Source organism: Anguilla rostrata, chromosome 16, assembly GCF_018555375.3.
Source record: "Anguilla rostrata isolate EN2019 chromosome 16, ASM1855537v3, whole genome shotgun sequence".
Classification (NCBI taxonomy): domain Eukaryota; kingdom Metazoa; phylum Chordata; class Actinopteri; order Anguilliformes; family Anguillidae; genus Anguilla; species Anguilla rostrata.
In genome coordinates this window covers 19996309-20013798 of record NC_057948.1, presented here as the reverse complement: position 1 = coordinate 20013798, position 17490 = coordinate 19996309, and the positions used below count along the sequence as shown (strand labels likewise).

The following is a 17490-nucleotide window of genomic DNA, read 5'->3' as shown; positions in this document are numbered from 1 at the left end:
GCTGCCGAGTGCCTGGTCTCACGAGCCCTCCCATGTTGGTTCAGGCTAGCGTGTGTGGGCGCCACTTTTTGTTGAAACGGAGAAGAGAGATTTAAGATTATTTCAGTCATGCAATGGCTGAGGAAGCGCTTGCGATTTTCTGCTTTGGGCAGTTTTGCTTCATCAGATAGGAAAAATGAGTAACGTGCGTACAAGGTGCAAAGCTGAATTCTGTGTTCATTACTCATAGAACATAACGGAACATGACTTCGGCCCCATTGGTAATGGACTGCTGTTCTTTTGAATAGACAGGGAAACTGTTCCACGTGACATAAAATCATTGGCATTATTCCCCAACCACGGACAGAGCACATTGACAAGTTTCTGTACTTTTGCGCTAATGTTCCCGTAGCTCGACTGGGACGGTGGCATGTCTATGTTTGGAGTCTTCAGAGCCTTGTGTATTTTAACTTCATGAAACTGCTTGTGTAGTATTACTGTGGTCCTGTTGTGGCAGGATACAATGCCCTGAAATTAACTGAGGAACATGTACCTACAAAGATGCAATAAAGCAGGGCATAGAAAATAAATGTAAGAAAGGAAAGAGGAACAAGGTCAGCTGGTCCTACATCAACAGTTCCTGTGAAAGACAGGACGTTCAGGGGTTAAGTGGATATCTCCATCAACTCAATCCTGTTTCCTTGGGAACCAGTTTAGCTGGAGCTCATTACCCACAATCACACAGTTGCAACAGTTGAACCTCAAAGAAAGTGGTATATGGATCCAGATTCCATGTAAACTCCTTAGAAAAACAGTGTCCCTCTCGCTCCGTCTTGAAATGCACGTTGGAAATGAAGACTTTTGAGAAAACTTACCAGACTCCTCGCATTTCAAAACTACACTTTCAGAAGTGTCCCAATCAATACCACGCACAAGGAGAGAGTAAAAGCAGCAAGACTTTGTCCTTTTTATTTCATGAAAAAAGACAAGAGCAACCTATATTTGGGTCACGTCTGAGAGCATCAACACACTGAGCCCCCTTCCTTTGATGGAGATCACCAGACCACTCTGATCAGCACTGAGCAGCGTATGGCTGAGGAGCACCGGTACACGCCTGGGATCAGTGGAATTTTCAGGGAAGAAATGCAAAGTGGCGCAGGACAGACAGTAATAACCTACCAGCTCCATTCCATTTGCATCTCTCCAAGTAACTGAACTTGGAACTACCTAATTTAAAAGAAACGAAAGTGAAAGACTGCATTCTCGACAATAAACACAACCTTGTTCTCCCCCTTTACAAATAATTCTGGCAGCATTATTCTAAATAGTGCATGATAATCATATACTGAACATTTATGATTTCAAAAACATCACAATAAACTCCCACTAAAAAACACACAACGGATTATCAAGAACAAGCAAAAAATGATACACTGATGCTCTTCCTACAAAAGGCAGTTTTCACATTTAATTGGTTCATTATTTAACAACAAAAAAAAAGTTGCGTTCGAGACCCCATGAAGGGACCTAAAGTCCTCTTGCAACCCACTCCACATGCATCGGTCTATCGTGACGTTAAGTTTGGTGCACCCACATCTTTTCAAAAGTGCACGCAAACCATAAGCAGCTCAAAGGTTAAATCAATCGTTTAGGGAGGACGTTCACACCATTTGCTGGTGAATGTTGGTGTCCTACATATGCACAACATCATTTTGAAGGCACCAGCAGAAGCCTGCTGTCTACTTGAAACTGCATTGATGGCTCAGTCAGTACTGCTTAGAGGCATTGGCCTGCTCGCCACTGAAGTCATGGTAGTAAAGATGACAATCAAACTGGCAGGCCGACATGTAATTACACAGCTACAGGAAACAGGTCACGTTGAACTACCTCTTCAGGCTAAAACGGGATCAGAGCAGAAACGCTTCAAATTGCTAGTCTTCTTTCACCCCCCAGTGGTGAAATGCCATTACTGTGGATTCTGCTCACACACTCAGTGGGCGAGTCAGGCAGTGAATGCACATGTGAGGGGAACTACAGATTCCAGGGCTGTGCTCTGTAGCTGCGGTGAACACACAACGTGTCCTCAGTCTTCAGGACCTCACTTTCACTGAGAACAAAGTAAACAATTTCCTTTGGAATCTATGACAAGAGGAAATAAGCCTCAGGAGAGAGGAATGTAATATGAGGCAAGGCATAGGCAAACAATGAGTCACTAATAATGTTTCTTAAAAAGGAAAAAAGAAAAGAAGCAGCAATTAAGATTTTTGCCGAGGTTCACGGATGAGATTTTTTTTTAAATTCACTTTGAAATGATAACAGTACAGATACAGAGCGGGAGAGAAATGGAGGGGAAAGTGCACGGTGAAAGGAGGTAAGCTGTGTGGGTGGGATGAGGGTGACGGAGCACTGTGTGATCGTCCTGTCGTATGGGGGGTGGGGTGGGGGGGGGACTCTGGGCCGCGTGGACGTTAAAGTTTGGGCTCGGCGCCTGGCTTAGCCGGCCGCTCCACGTAGAAGAGGATGTAGGCCTTGGCCTTCACCACCGTGTCCTCGTCCGTCGGCGTCACTGTGCTGTCGTTGAAGTGGAACCAGCGGCCCTCGTGAGAGGCGTAGGCAGTGTAGTGTCCCGAACCCACACTTAAAAAAGCAAATAAAAATGAACACATCAAATGGAACACAGATGCAAAGCCCTACAAAATCTACTGTACAATCCTATCGTCATGATGTTCAGAATGAATAGCAAATGGAAGCAGAACAACAGGTTTCCTGAGCATGATGGTATTATTATGCAATACTACCACCTAGTGGCCAACAGAAGAAAAGGGGCCAGAGCCACAAATAAAGAGCAGGACAGTTAGAGCTGATAAGAGATGGGTGGGGCAGAGGTACCTTGTCCCACATCTTTTTACAGGCCAGTTCTGCAGGGCATTCACTCATTTGCAGGAATAATGGCAGGTGTCTGTGTTTTTGGTGCTCGCCTCACAAAATTAGGACACTGATGAGCTCAAAGCAGCACACTGGGGACACAGTCTTTTGGATGACACATTTTACATTCAATGTGCTCTGTAACGGCTCTGTTGGCTCAACATATATACAATAGCTCTGGGTGAAGAGAGCCCCTGAAAACATTTATTATCGGTGCACAAATGTCAAGAAAGCCAAGTGTTTGGGTTGCCATGGCTGCAGTTAGGCGCAGCAGGGCTCGATAACATCTGCCACGTGAGAGTGGCCATGACGCACACAACTCACCCAGACCCGTGATGCACCACCACCGCAGCGAGGTCATATAGGCAGCTCTCTGGACCGCTGTTCTCAGGCTGACCACCAGAGGGAGACAAAGCAGAGCAACACAGTCAGTTTTTAACTGGCTTTGTTCACCTACGGCCAGACTGAACAAAGAAGCAAAAAGTGTTCACCTCCAGCAAGTAGCCCTTCATGTCCAAGCCTCGCACCGGGAACTCCACGTAGGTGTCTATCTTGTTCCTGAGATAGGCCGTCCAGTGAAATCGCTTCAGGTGCAAGCAAAGGACCTACCCCAGGAGTATGGATTGTAAAATGAGTAGTTTAAGTGAATATCGTTATGGAAATACTCCTCATTTTTAAAGTTAATGATTTGCAGAAATCATATATTAGTTTTCCATGTGTACTTCTAAAATGCCAGTACTGAAAAGTAGCAGCTCAAATTTCCTCAATTCTCCCTCACTGCTAAATAAATCAAGCAGACAAAAATGATTTTGAATCCCAGCATCCCTTGCATGTGCCTCAGGAAATGTGCACAGAAAAAATCCCGATAAATTCAGTCTGACACATGTATCACAGGAACTGTTCACACCTTTAAAAAAATATCAACACCTAACCTTCGGCAGCTTCTGGATCCAAAATTTCTTGGTGGATTTCTGTCTTTTTTTACACTTGTGGCACACATAGAGCTCCGTTTCGTCAAGTTCCTCCAGGTCTGTGAAACTGCGCAGGCAGTCTGAAACATGCAGACACACACAAACACACTCGTCTCCAGCAAACTCAGCCTCTCATTTCTGAGCCTCAGATTCAGAACAATCACAGGGCACAACACGCTTGGAAAAAATGTAGGCTACTCCTACATAACGACACACGAGGGCCACAGATACTCTACTTTCACAACAGATATTCAGCTCGGTACGCCTAAGACAATAATTATTTCCCATTGAATCTTAAAAACCGTTCTGATCTGGGCTTATAATCGGCAGTCTTGGAGGGGAGTGGTTAAGGGCAGAGCATCCAGTACAGCACTAGTACCTCAGGGTAACAAGACACTCCACACAAAATCATGGATCTCACGGCTGACAGCCACCGTTTCGAACCTTTCTAAAGACAGGGCTTACCGCGCAAGGTGCAAATTGGTCCGCTCTCCTGATTCTTTGTTCGCTTGTTTCTGAACTGGCTGGGAATGTCTAAGGAAAGGTCTGAGAGAGACACACAAACGGCAGGATCAGCGAGAGGAGCAGGAGCAGGAGCAGCAGCGAGGCTGCATTCTGGCCCACGTAGCTGCTGAGGGGCGGTCAGGGCTCACCGAGGAATGGGTCAAACTTGCGGGATTCGGTCCCACATATCAAGCAGTTGACCTCGTTCTGCAGCATGCCGCCGAATATGGAGGTGACCACAGTGGAGGTCCCATTTCTGAGGGAACAGGACGCCTGCGCTGAAATGCAAGGACTTAAAAACAGCAGCCTTCACGGGTGGGTGCTTATGGAATCTGCAGACTTACAACACATGGAGGACAGTGTTTTACAGAGCACCCAGACAGACAGGCACGCGCATCCAGTCAAACGTCCGACCAGCGCGGCGAGGGTTACCTCCTGCTGCGTGAAGCACCTGGACTCACACAGCTGGGTCCATTTTTAACACGCTCCTTTTGCACACCATGCTGTTCCAATCCCGTGCTCTGGCACATACACTGCATTTATGACTAAGGGGCGACATAGCTCAGGAGGTAAGACCGATTGTCTGGCAGTCGGAGGGTTGCCGGTTCAAACCCCGCCCTGGGCATGTCGAAGTGTCCTTGAGCAAGACGCCTAACCCCTAACCCCTAACTGCTCTGGCGAATGAGAGGCATCAATTGTAAAGCGCTTTGGATAAAAGCGCTATATAAATGCAGTCCATTTACCATTTACTAAGCACATCATTACGAAGGTTTCCCTCTCACATGTCTAAATATGTTAAAGTAAATAGTATATGCACCCCCTATCATAACAGACATCTGTTCATCCCCAATGTCCCACACAGACACCCATTAGACCACATTCTAAGGGTGTGATTTTGGGAGAGGTGCAGAGGGTGCAGGGCTGGAGGGCTGGAGGGTCTCCTACATGCAGCATTTGCCCCCGGCGGGGAGCTTGACCCCGTCCTGGGGGAGGGTGGAGCGGGCCGCCCCGTTGCGGCCCCCCTGCAGCTCCAGGTGAAGGTGGTCCAGCAGGTAGCGCATGAACTCGTGGGCGTCCTGCTGCTGGTACCCCCTGCAGGCAGAGGAGCGAGGGATGAGCCTTTTCACGTCTCTCCTCCAGCAGGATGAAAGACAGCTGTGACACTCTCCCGGGACCCCGTGGTCTTTCACAGGAGTCCCGTATGAATGAAGCTTCTGCTCTCCACCACTGGCCCAATTTAGCACAAAGTTTTGGATTTCTGAATCTGTAAAATGTAACTGTTTCGTAAGGTCTCCCCATCTGTCTAATGTACCTTTTTGAGGGGGAGAGGTTCTCTTTAGGATGAGCTGTGTTTGACTACTCATCAGTGTTTCTGTTCCTTTGGAAAACATTCACCCAGCCTAGCACAGGCATCACAGCTTCCACTGCCGATAGCCACGTCTTCACAGTGTGGATATGACAACAGCTGAATACGCCACCCACCAGCTATATACATTTATCAATTCATATTCAGCAAGGTGGTTTTTTAATGACAGAAAAAACAAGAGAATTACAAAATTTCCTGTACACAAATTCATAAACTGTTGGAAAAAAAAAAATCAGAAGTGCGCTCAGAGCCGTTCAGCAGTTACCTGAAATTTGGCATTATTTTCCACACGACGTAGAACAGGGACTCGGGGCTGAAGGCCGTCTGGCTGCCCTGCCAGAGGGAGCAGAGAGTCTTCCGGAACTCCTCCACGAGGGAGCTGTGCAGGGGGGGAAGACGGGGAACAGAGACGCATTGAGCGGTGCGTCGGCAGGCAGCTGGCCCGCCCGTTTGGCACCTGCGCCCCCGCACCGCCCGCCTGAATGCCCGCTCACACCAAACCCCGCACCCAGCCACCCCTCACATCCCTGTGTGCCAACTGACTTCTCATTAGAGTGCACGCTGTTATCAAAGGGGACGGAAAGAGGAGAGATGCGGCCCCTCACACCGCAAGCCTCCCTTCAGCCCACAGATCTGTGCACAGCACAGCGCAGCTTCCACTGCACAGGGTCCGCTACCAGGCCCTGAACACGCCGTCACTTTGTGCTACTCTTATGGCCCTGACTGTTAAAAGCAAACAGGCCTTGCTAAGCATGCCTTTGTTATGATGGAAAATTCCACCAGCCCACAGTACGTAAACATCTTGAACAGAGCAGGGCTTTGCCGAGAGCTCACGCAGCCGTCTGGGAAAGAGAAACGGGCACAGACCTACAGAACACTTAAAACTGCTCTGAGAGCTACTGGAAACCCTTGGTAACAAGCCGCTAAAACAAAGTCCTTTTCCTTTCATTTAAGAGCTCTGCTCACCCCCCAGGCCTCGCTCGTACAACAGGCTCTTAAAGACCTACGAAGAACCACCCTGCGCTTCGCAAGAAATCCAGCGTGCTCAGGCTCACTGAGGACTTAAGTCTTAAAGAATGCTCCTTTTCATGTGGAAGAAACCAAGTGGGCCTTACACACTGGAATCCCCCTGGCTCCTGGTGTGGTACATTCTCCTCCCTGCAGTCTTCCCACTGCGCAGCTCCACCGCCGGCAGCTCTTTGAAATAGCAGCAGAACTGCTGGATGTTGCTGGAAGAGAAACGCGGGGGGAAAGAACGGAGCGCGTGAGCCGACAGGGCGTGGCACGGCGTGGTACCCGCAGTGCGGCGGCGCTCCTAAACCACTGCTTTCCCTTTCGGTCCCGTACCCCGCACCCTCTCCCGCCGTCTCCCCCAGAACGAGGACGGAAAATGAAAATATAACGGAACCGAGGGCATGCTGACACAGCCGCTGTGGAGCGAGTGTGTGAGTGAGCATGCGAGTGTGTGAGTGAGCGAGTGAATGTGTGAGTGAGCATGCGAGTGTGTGAGTGAGCGAGTGAATGTGTGAGTGAGCATGTGAGTGAGTGTGTGAGTGAGCGAGCGAGTGTGTGAGTGAGCGAGTGTGTGAGTGAGCGAGCGAGCGTGTGAGTGAGCATGCGAGTGTGTGAGTGAGCGAGTGAATGTGTGAGTGAGCATGTGAGTGAGTGTGTGAGTGAGCGAGCGAATGTGTGAGTGAGCATGTGAGTGAGTGTGTGAGTGAGCGAGCGAGTGAATGTGTGAGTGAGCATGTGAGTGAGTGTGTGAGTGAGCAAGCGAGTGAATGTGTGAGTGAGCATGTGAGTGAGCATGTGAGTGAGCATGTGAGTGAGCATGTGAGTGAGTGTGTGAGTGAGCGAGCGAGTGAATGTGTGAGTGAGCATGTGAGTGAGCATGTGAGTGAGTGTGTGAGTGAGCATGTGAGTGAGTGTGTGAGTGAGCATGTGAGTGAGTGTGTGAGTGAGCGAGCGAGGGAAGGGTGGTGAGAGTGAGGAGTGTGTGAGTGAGCGAGCGAGTGAATGTGTGAGTGAGCATGTGAGTGAGTGTGTGAGTGAGCGAGCGAGTGAATGTGTGAGTGAGCATGTGAGTGAGTGTGTGAGTGAGCGAGCGAGTGTGTGAGTGAGCATGTGAGCGAGTGTGTGAGTGAGCATGTGAGTGAGTGTGTGAGTGAGCGAGCGAGTGTGTGAGTGAGCATGTGAGTGAGTGTGTGAGTGAGCGAGCGAGGGAATGTGTGAGTGAGCATGTGAGTGAGTGTGTGAGTGAGCATGTGAGTGAGTGTGTGAGTGAGCATGTGAGTGAGTGTGTGAGTGAGCGAGTGAATGTGTGAGTGAGCATGTGAGTGAGTGTGTGAGTGAGCGAGCAAGGGAATGTGAGTGAGTGTGTGAGTGAGCATGTGAGTGAGTGTGTGAGCGAGCGTGTGAGTGACTGAGTGATTGACATTTCAGTGACATTTCAGTGTTTCTCCTCCCTCCTGTGCCCAGGAAGATGATTAATCCCCTGGCTACACCCCACACAGAATTACTGACGGATGATTGGCCACAGAGGGGCTGCAGACTGCAGCCTGCGTTTGGAGGGGTAGGAGTGGGACACACCAGGCTATCCCAGCGGGACTCTGTACCTGAGGGGCTGCAGACTGCAGCCTGCGTTTGGAGGGGCAGAAGTGGGACACACCAGGCTGTCCCAGCGGGACTCTGTACCTGAGGGGCTGCAGACTGCAGCCTGCGTTTGGAGGGCTAGGAGTGGGACACACCAGGCTGTCCCAGCGGGACTCTGTACCTGAGGGGCTGCAGACTGCAGCCTGCGTTTGGAGGGCTAGGAGTGGGACACACCAGGCTGTCCCAGCAGGACTCTGTACCTGAGGGACTGCAGGATGGCGTTCATGAAGCAGGTGTTCCCCAGGTTCCGAAGGCCGGTGGCGCAGAGAGCAGAGGCTCCGCCCTTTAAAGACAAGAGCGAAACTCGTTAAAGGTCACGCACGCGCAGAGCTAGCCTCCGCTGAACTCTGCTAGCGCCAGGTCGCGCCGGGTTTCCTGTCTGAGCTGTGACGAGTCTGCCCAGAGGACGGGGCCTCAGGGCGACACGCCTGTCCGTCTGAACACAGCAGAACTGTGCGGCAGATAAGACTGCTGCTCCACAGGACCAACTGGGCCCAAAGACTGCGCCATGCTGCTGCTAACGCACAATGTGTCAACGCGAACGAGCAATGTATGTGTGCAGCACGCCTGTGCAGTACATGTTAAGGTGTCTGTGAAAGTGCGCACACGCATATAGTGTGGGCGTGTGTGTAGCAGGGAAAACCTTCAGTAACTCAAAACACAGCTCTTACACCAGTGATGAGATTTCCCTCTGGGTTCTGTCATGAACCTGAGCTTAAATACGAAATGGCCACTACATGTGGTAATGCGGTTCAGCACGCAGAAGTCGGAACTTTTCCTCTTTTAAACACACACAGTGGGTCTACATACATTTAAAAACACCACTGACTAAACAATTATGTTAAAATCAAAATGTTACAAAAAACAAATTATACAATATAAACATAATACATATCTTTTTGTAGGCCTGGAGAAGTCAGTTTGGTGGACATATTTGCACGGTGTGGGCTAGTTTTAAGCTTGTCAAACTTACACTGTCTTTTAGCAGCTTACTGTTGAGAGGCGAGCCATCCAGCAGCTTCCTCTTCCTATGGCGATGGGCCACAAACACAGAGCTGTGTGGCACACAAACACACGCTGCACATCAGACGCACAAACACACGCTGCACATCAGACGCACAAACACACGCCAGGCCTGCGCTCAGGACATCACAAAAGCCACAGGCTGTACAGCAGAATCGGTGCTCCTGTGCTACTGCTGCTGCTGCTGCTGCTGCGCAATTTCCCCTACCTGGCACATTCTTATCAGAACCAGAGGAAACGCGCCCCAAAGGTCCATTCTGTCAGTTTCAGATGTGGATCTTAAGTACCCGCTAAAGTGAACTTCATGTCATATAATCTGCAGACTGCACAATCTTTCTTATGAAATGAATGTAACCAATTCATTCATTCAGATAGTGTACAACTATAATAATCTTAACAAAAATAACAGCAAAGGAAATTCTACATCCTTACAGGCTACACAATGCAGTCCCAATATTCTAAATATTCTAATATTCTTTAGAAGAGGTCATTGGTTTATAAATCCTGTGAGTTTCTCAGGTACCCTTAGTAACAGTCTGCAAAAGCTAATGGTAAAAATACAGACTGCTATTCAAGATGCTAAAATCGAATGCTCACTTAGGCCTATATATTACCTGAAAAGGTCACTCAAAGAGAGGACATAATCACAAAATGAAAGTCAACTGTGGGACAGAAACAAAGTCACTCTGGGATGCTTCCATCAGTTCCATAGCTAGCATGTTACTGCTGCTTTCTTATGCTTTGCTCCAGACCCCCTGGAAAATGCACCAGGATCACGTGATTAAGAAAATAACAAAGTAAAAAAAACTGAACAGAGAGAAGAAAATGGCTATCTTTATCAACTTAGTCTCCAATGTGTTACTCCAAGGACAATTTATGCTCACAAGGCCAAAACATCAGTAAGACAATTTACAAGGCAAAAATAAAAATAACAGTCACATAGCAGGCTTGGACAGACTGTTCTTCGTGCCCAACAGTAAGATAAGAGAAAACAGACTCTTCGTTGCCAGGTTTGCATTTCAGCAGCAGTGAAGCCACCTCTCGCTTTCGCCTTTACTCACTTTTCCAAGCTCTGCAGGTGCTCCCTCACCTTCTGCACCAGGCCCAGCTTGCTGTCGTTTACGACGAAGTCATCGCACCTGTAGCTGAGCAAAGAAATACAACTCCCATCAGGCAGTGCCCACCAAACATTCAGCCTGAACATATGAAGACAAAAAGTGACCCGTTCAAACCTCCCACCTCCTTGCTCGTATGTACAATCCACACTTAATGCAACTAGACCCCATTTCAGTAAAACGCACACTGAAGACAGATTAGCCCTTTCCCAGTAGAATTCATAGTGAAGGCACATTAGATCCCGTTTCAGCAGAACACACGCAGGAGCCAGATTTGTCTCTGTTTCAGTGGGCTGTGTGCTGAAGCCAGACGCGCTCTGTTTCCAGTCAGAGACCGGTGCAGACACGCACTCGCTGAGCAGACAGACGAGCTGAGCCGTAAACCTTTGGCGAGGCGGCGAGGGAGAGCGGGCCCCCAGCAGGCATGGCTGCATCGGAATAGCAGCGCACTGTAACAGGACTCCCCCAGCGGGGGCGGCCTGTAACTCCCATCCAGGGTGAACGAGGGTTAGCGGGGGACGCCGCGCCTGTGAGCCAGCTCCTCCCAATCCACCGCCAGCTCTCTTTCTTCTCTCTTGGCCATCGAGAGAGGAGATAACTGATATTCAATGACCCTGTGTTCTATAGCCAGAACAATTAGCGCACCCTAATACTGCAGGACTCACTGAGCAGGCCTTATTAGAAAAGAGTGATGAAGCATTCAGTAAGGGAGTCATCTTTCATAAAGTAAAGGCAGCAGGATTTTCACCCACCAAATTGCACAATGCAGAACGTCCAGGCACGCCTGTGAAATAGGCCGGAAAAAACATTTTAGAGGTTTATTGTATTCTTTAAAGGCATATCTTGCTTAATGAAAGTCACTGCGCAGGGCAAAATCCACAAAAGGAAAAAATGAGGAGGTTCAACCAAACCGCAGATCATTATCAGGAAGGGGTCACATTCCATTTCCCTCCCCCACATCCCTGTGAGAAAATACTTCCCTCCATTTCATAATCCTCCTATAGAAGGAACTACAGGCTGCACCCACAGTTCCTGCCTGCAAAGAATCATGCAAAGCAGGAGCCCGTCCACTGCTTTTTTAAAATCAAACTCCCCATAAAGCACAGAAGCACATTCATTTATGTGGATACACAATTAGTGGCTGCTGGGTAATTCAGGGCCCCAGGTCTTTGCTGGGCTGGGGCGAAGGCAATGGGCCAGGCCAGAGGGGTAGAGTCGGGGCTAAGGGGTGGAGGCGGGGCTAAGGGGTGGAGGAGGGGCTGGCGCTCACCAGTACGTGCTGTAACTGCTGCAGTCCATGCAGACCGAGTGTTGCGTCCTCTCCTTCTCCTGCTTCTCACATCTCCTCTGGCTGCCCCCAGGGCTCTGTGTGTCCTCAAAGTGCTTCTTCGCATGACCATTCACATACCTTTCAAAGAAAAGGGGTTAGCTGTAAAAACTTAAAAACAGATTCATTGTGCTGTAATTTATCTAATTGTTAAATAGCCCAGCACCAGTCACCTGATTATAGGCAACTCTAAATCAAATAACCTTTTAAAAATTCTTAATCCTGGTGTCATGACAGCACAGATAAAGGCCAATGACCACAGCAGTTACTGTAACGGTACTCACGCAGTAATACATTAATTAACCTATTGGGCATTTACTAAAAAGAGAAATGCGTTAGCCTAAATGTGACTACTGCAAAGCGGTTCTTACCTTCCACAATGCACGTTCAAGCAGGTAAGACACACCCAGGGGCTTTTGTTTGACCGGCAAACTGGAAAACAGAACGTGTAGCAATTAGAGCCCCTGTGGCCATGAGTCATAAGTGCATGGCTGTGTGCGGGGGCACGGCCGAATCCTGGAAGAACAATACTGTGCATCAAAACTACGCGTCTTAAAAGGCACTCATCGAGACATCCCATTACCAGCCGTTCCCATGTGTACAGCCTAATCTGGTTCCACGCTCCCTTTAGTGTCAGAACGGGGTTCATCAGTCCAGAAGTGAAAATATGAGGTTTTAACTGAAACACAGGACAGCTGTAGCTTCACTCAAGCGCCCCTGCTTAGCAAGTCCTCGTTTGTTAGATGACGGCGGATCTTGCGAGGCTGCAGCTCTAATAAGAGGCCATCAGACGGCTGGTCGTTGCTAAGGAGACCAGAGGTCCGAAGAGCAACGAAGACCCGAATTGCGAGGCAAAGCCTGCCACACCATGCAAGAATCTAAAGAAATACAAATAAAAAAGGGATGTATGATATGGAAATTCTGGGGGCTGACATCAATAACTGAAATTTGTCTGGCCAGACGGGCCATTGCCAATACTGCCATGTTTTACATTACAGCACAAATGGGAACCAGCAAGCAAGTGTCCACATTTATGGAAGGGGTACATAAGCACAGACGTGCAATTATGAAGGAAAATTTTAATGTATTTTATATATACACAACAAAATACTGCAACTTTCTTACTTTATTGTGGAACAGAGAGCTTGGATCTAGACAGTTAATGAATCTTTCAATAGCTCTACTTGTGAATATGGCTAGCAAAAACCATAAAGTAAAAAATTTAATAAGAGGTTGAGTGGACTAGAATTAGGATATTTTTGAGCGTGACATTTGCACATAATTTACAGCGTCTGCATTAAATGCAAAGCCTCATGTCTGTTGCATCATAGTATCGACCATAATCTTTGCACCAGGCCAATACCAACAAGCTTGTGTTAAGCCATGATCAGTCGATACAGCCTCAATATTATTACGCATGCCTAAACACACACACACATCCACAAACAAACAAATGTTCACTATGATACCGCTGCTGCCAGTGCACATCCACATGTTTGTGCCAAATCCAGCTGTGGAGAGAAACGTGCTGGTGCAGCAAGCTGTCCACGCTTTTAACGTATTCCCCTCATTATGCAAGGGAAAAAAAGAGGTTTTTGCACCAATTACCATCATCACCTTTTCTCACTGCAAACACAACAAGCCTCTGAATTACCCGTTGCTAAGGAACGTACCATTCCCGGGAAACCTAGCCACTCTGTCATGCTGTGCAAATGTGGAAAATTTCAGCATGGCAAACCCGTTCTTGCAGGACCTGCTTCTGTTACCAGGAGCCAATTTTCAGACGATAAAAACTGAGCAAGCAACCTACACTGGGAGGACTCCATTTCTTAGTACAATTATGCAGAGCAAAATTAGCATTACAACAATGAAACTGGTGAGGACTGATGCACTTATCAGACTTGCTATACAGCAGGGGCACACAACAGCAGTCCTGGAGGGCCAGGCTGCATGCTGGCTTTTGTACCAACAGGTTACCTTCGTTTTGCTTTTCAGACTGCTCAATAAACTACGCTGGTTAACTCCTGTACCTGAGCACAGTAAAACCTTCAGGATACACTTGCAGTCTGGGGCTGTAATTAGTGTTTATGCAAATGTCAGGTCAAAATAAGATTGAACCAATTAAATAATTAAAGGCAGAAGTTGGTACAAAATCCTGAAATGTATAGGCCCATTTGCACCCCTGCCATAAAGAACCCTTTGCAGGTCAAAATGTATCTCTATGCAGCTGAGGAGAAATCTTTCTCTTGCCTCACTGTGGATAAATGACCAGGAAGTGCTTAAATGTCACAATTAATTCAACAGTATAACAGAACTGCCATGCACCATAAATAAGTGGAGTGACGCAGAGCAGTATTCAGTAAATACTAGCTTTCACACATTAGTACAATATAACTGCAGAAATAGCCTAAAGGAAACACTTTATTAAATGAGGGTTACAAAGTACATTGAATGCAGGTGCTTCTACAAAGGGGTAGCCCCTAAACCAATTAAGGAATTAACATCCTAGCTTGATTGGATTGAGTATAAAAATGCTGGGCAGGCCCACTTGCCCATTATATTGGCGACTAGATGAAAAGATACCAGTGATGGAGCGGGGGTTGTAGATTCGGCAGACGCTTCAGCGACAAAGACTGCTGAACTTGCTGAGGTTTCACGAGTGACTAAGGTAATCCAAGTATAGGGGGAAAGTCCTCATCAGCTAGGGGAAACTGGTTGAAAGCACATACTCATCAACCATGATGTCCGAGCACTGAAGTCAGATATAAGGATAAACCGACAATCACCGAATCCGTTCACTACAAATATTTTATCCAGAAAAGTGTGTCGAAACTTTCTGTCGAAGCCGTGGTAATACGGCTGGGGTTTCCTTTATTTTCGCAGTTACTTGTACTAACGTTGCATCTAATTTTGCGTTAACTATAATGAGCACATCAGCACAGGATGGTAAAACCCAGATTAATATTTTAAGCTCACGCACAAGTGTACAACATTCACTTCAGAAGTAAACTCCTTCAATGCAGTTCAGATTTAATTAGGACCGTTTATGGTAACAATTTTTGCTTCGTGTTTTCTAAACGCGCATATTTCGTTCGTTTCTTATTTTAAACGGATCACTGTCAACTTGGCATAACTACCTGCCCAGCTAATTGCCTAGCCAAAGTTTGGTGTGACGCTAGAAAGTTCTGTCAGTTTAACCTCACCAACAAAAGAATGCACCCGCTAGCATAAGAAGCTATCCAACTACACCCAGGCTCTTCTCAGGAAAATGTACGCAGGCTTTGCTATCCAGTCGGTTAACTGAGCAGCCAGTGCTTCACAAAAAGTTCGCTAGCTGGCGACCATTTCAATTATCTTATAAGTAAACTGGTTACCTGCGTGAAATATAGCTGATATTAGCAGCACCGAATCGACCTCACGCATAAGCACTTAGCTAGCCAATGTTAGCTAACGGTAAGCAACATATCACGGTAGTAAACTAACGTTAGAAGGTACTGAGCCAACGCGAAGCGGTGACCACGAAAACAACAGGAAACTGGCATCTTCCTTTAAACACAGGCCCATAACCACCCAGCTTGCTAACGTCGCCGACTTCAGTCGAACCCTTCTATACTTGGGGGACCAAGACTTACCGCTACAGCACCAGGAAGACGGAGAGCCGTTTGGGAACCGGGAAGAATCCACAGCAAGGCATACACTGGAGTTGAGATGCGGGCACTCCATTAGAACTAAATAGCAAGCTTGGTAGCTTCAAGTCAGGGGACGGTATGGCTTTATAAATTGAAGACACTGCTAGCTGCACCTTGGTTTCTCGGTGCTAGCAAGCGTCTGCGTCAGTTCGGCTTATGTGGCTTTCTTATAAACAGCGCAAGCTAGCAGACATTAGCTATGTAAATTCAGCTTAGGCACTGCACATTGCCTCCATTTTTACAGCGTGTCATTTGAAATCAAAGCAACCGTGCCAGTTCCAAAGAAAAGCCGAAGCCACGTATTTCGTCTCACACAAGACGATCCGATCCACGCTGAAGGGATCCAGTTCAGATAGACGGCAGTGGTTAACGTGAAAGGCGGATGAGGAAATGACGCAAACAATGATAAAACAAACTGTACAAAAACAGCACGATGTGTAACACATCATCAAATACATCAGTATTAAAGGAAAACCATCATTTACACATTTAACGTAAATATTAGTAACCCCAACAAAACGAAAACTAGTACAGGGGATACAGATAATACAGAAAAGTTCAAGTCATTCGATTACTCTCACTCCAAGTCTCGCTCTAGTTTATTCACAATTGTATTTAGTATGCAAAAAGAATGTTTTACAAGCATTCATATTTAATTGTTTTCAAAGAAGTGTTTAAAGTCGCAAGGTAGAAATAAGTTTCCATTAGAGACCTTTTTCTTTATCTAACTCAATTTAGAAATATAGTTTTGAAATCTAGCACATTTAATTTAATTCAATAGTGTTTTTCCATATACATTTTAAACAAAATTGTCAATGAATTTACAAGTTTTTGAATTGAGAGAGATGGAATTAGAGAGATTGGGATAAACTAAGCGTGAAATCTCTTGGTAGCCAAGCGTTAAATTGTTTTGGCTTTTCGCATTTTGGGGTGAAAATAGTTGGCTATTCTCTCAGAAGAGGATTTACATATATCAATCCCAAGGTCTAACTGACTATATAACTTCAATACCGTTAACTGAGGATATATCAGAATGAAGTACAGACATTAGTTCACTCTTTTTAGTATTGATACTGAGACTGGATGCTTTAAAATAATCCACTGTTAATAGCGATCAAAAATGAAATTTGTCCTTTAAGAAAAGGCAAGTATCATCAGCCAGTTGACTGATAAACAAAGTATCTCAACCAATTTGAATACCTTCAATTTTACAACAATGTACAGTATATAAATTAAGAAGCTTGGTAGCTAACGAGCAGTCTTACCAAACTCCTCTGTTAATAAGAAATTTCAGAGATGTGATATTAGCTAAAGAAACACTGCTATTAATGTTTTCATGAAATATGTTATTCCCAAAAGCAAAGTGATTTAGTGCTTCATAGACGAAGGGGTGTTCCACGATGTCAAACACTTTATAAAGTCCAAAGGAGTATATCCTCATTTATGAACTCAGGATAATCCAAGATATCTAGGACTAAATATATGCTGTTGGAGATATGTTGATACACCACATGAAGCTACCGGGTGTCAGATACGAAAAAATGCTTAAGTCTGTTGGCATAGGGTAAGAGTTTGTAATCAGAGTTCAGAAGCACAATGGGATGCCAATTATGTAAAAAATTATGATCCTTGCCTGGTTTTGGGATCAAAGATATTAGCCACTGCTTCAAAGAAACAGACAAGTCTCTGTGAATGACACATTCCTTAAATCATTCAAAAACCAGTTATTTAATACAGTCAGAAAATACCTACAGTTGAAGTCAAAAGTTTACATACACCTTAGCCAAATCCATTTAAACTCAGTTTTTTCACAATTCCTGACATTTAATCCTAGTAAACATTCCCTGTCTTAGGCCAGTTAGGATCACAACTTTTTTTTAAAAATGTGAAATGTCAGAATAATAATAAGAGAGAATTATTTATTTCAGCTTTTATTTCT

General features: G+C 46.4%; 2 protein-coding genes across 4 annotated transcripts in view; one reads left to right on the top strand and one right to left on the bottom strand.

Annotated features, from left to right (window-relative positions):
• Nucleotides 1-922: 922 nt before the first annotated feature.
• Nucleotides 923-15912, bottom strand: usp3 (ubiquitin specific peptidase 3). Of its 2 annotated transcripts, none has more exons than XM_064313938.1 (15): nucleotides 15495-15912; nucleotides 12234-12294; nucleotides 11806-11943; nucleotides 10482-10565; nucleotides 9371-9452; nucleotides 8598-8680; nucleotides 6861-6974; nucleotides 6011-6124; nucleotides 5325-5471; nucleotides 4529-4635; nucleotides 4341-4421; nucleotides 3837-3955; nucleotides 3396-3509; nucleotides 3229-3296; nucleotides 923-2616 (listed from the first exon to the last, which is right to left on the bottom strand). In XM_064313938.1, exons 1-15 carry the CDS (start codon nucleotides 15583-15585, stop codon nucleotides 2448-2450), a joined length of 1572 nt encoding a protein of 523 aa, XP_064170008.1. In that variant the 5' UTR covers nucleotides 15586-15912; the 3' UTR covers nucleotides 923-2447. The 2 variants fall into 2 exon arrangements, with proteins under 2 accessions (XP_064170008.1, XP_064170009.1); XM_064313939.1 differs by lacking the exon at nucleotides 15495-15912 and adding an exon at nucleotides 15237-15407.
• The window catches only part of ca12 (carbonic anhydrase XII), a 38221-nt gene continuing 35132 nt past the window's right edge, over nucleotides 14402-17490 (top strand). The window contains exon 1 of one of the 2 annotated variants that reach the window (XM_064313942.1): nucleotides 14402-14530. The gene's annotated coding sequence lies outside the window, so the exon portion shown is untranslated. The remainder of the gene's footprint in view (nucleotides 14531-17490) is intronic. The other variant, XM_064313943.1, reaches the window with a different exon arrangement.

Coding starts and splice junctions, on each gene's coding strand:
- usp3 (XM_064313938.1), bottom strand. CDS start 15,585: ATGGAGTGCCCGCATCTCAACTCCAGTGTATGCCTTGCTGTGGATTCT. Junction 12,295..15,494: donor GTCTTCCTGGTGCTGTAGCG/GTAAGTCTTGGT, acceptor TCTGTTTTCCAG/TTTGCCGGTCAAACAAAAGC. Junction 3,956..4,340: donor ACCAATTTGCACCTTGCGCG/GTAAGCCCTGTC, acceptor TGCATGTTTCAG/ACTGCCTGCGCAGTTTCACA.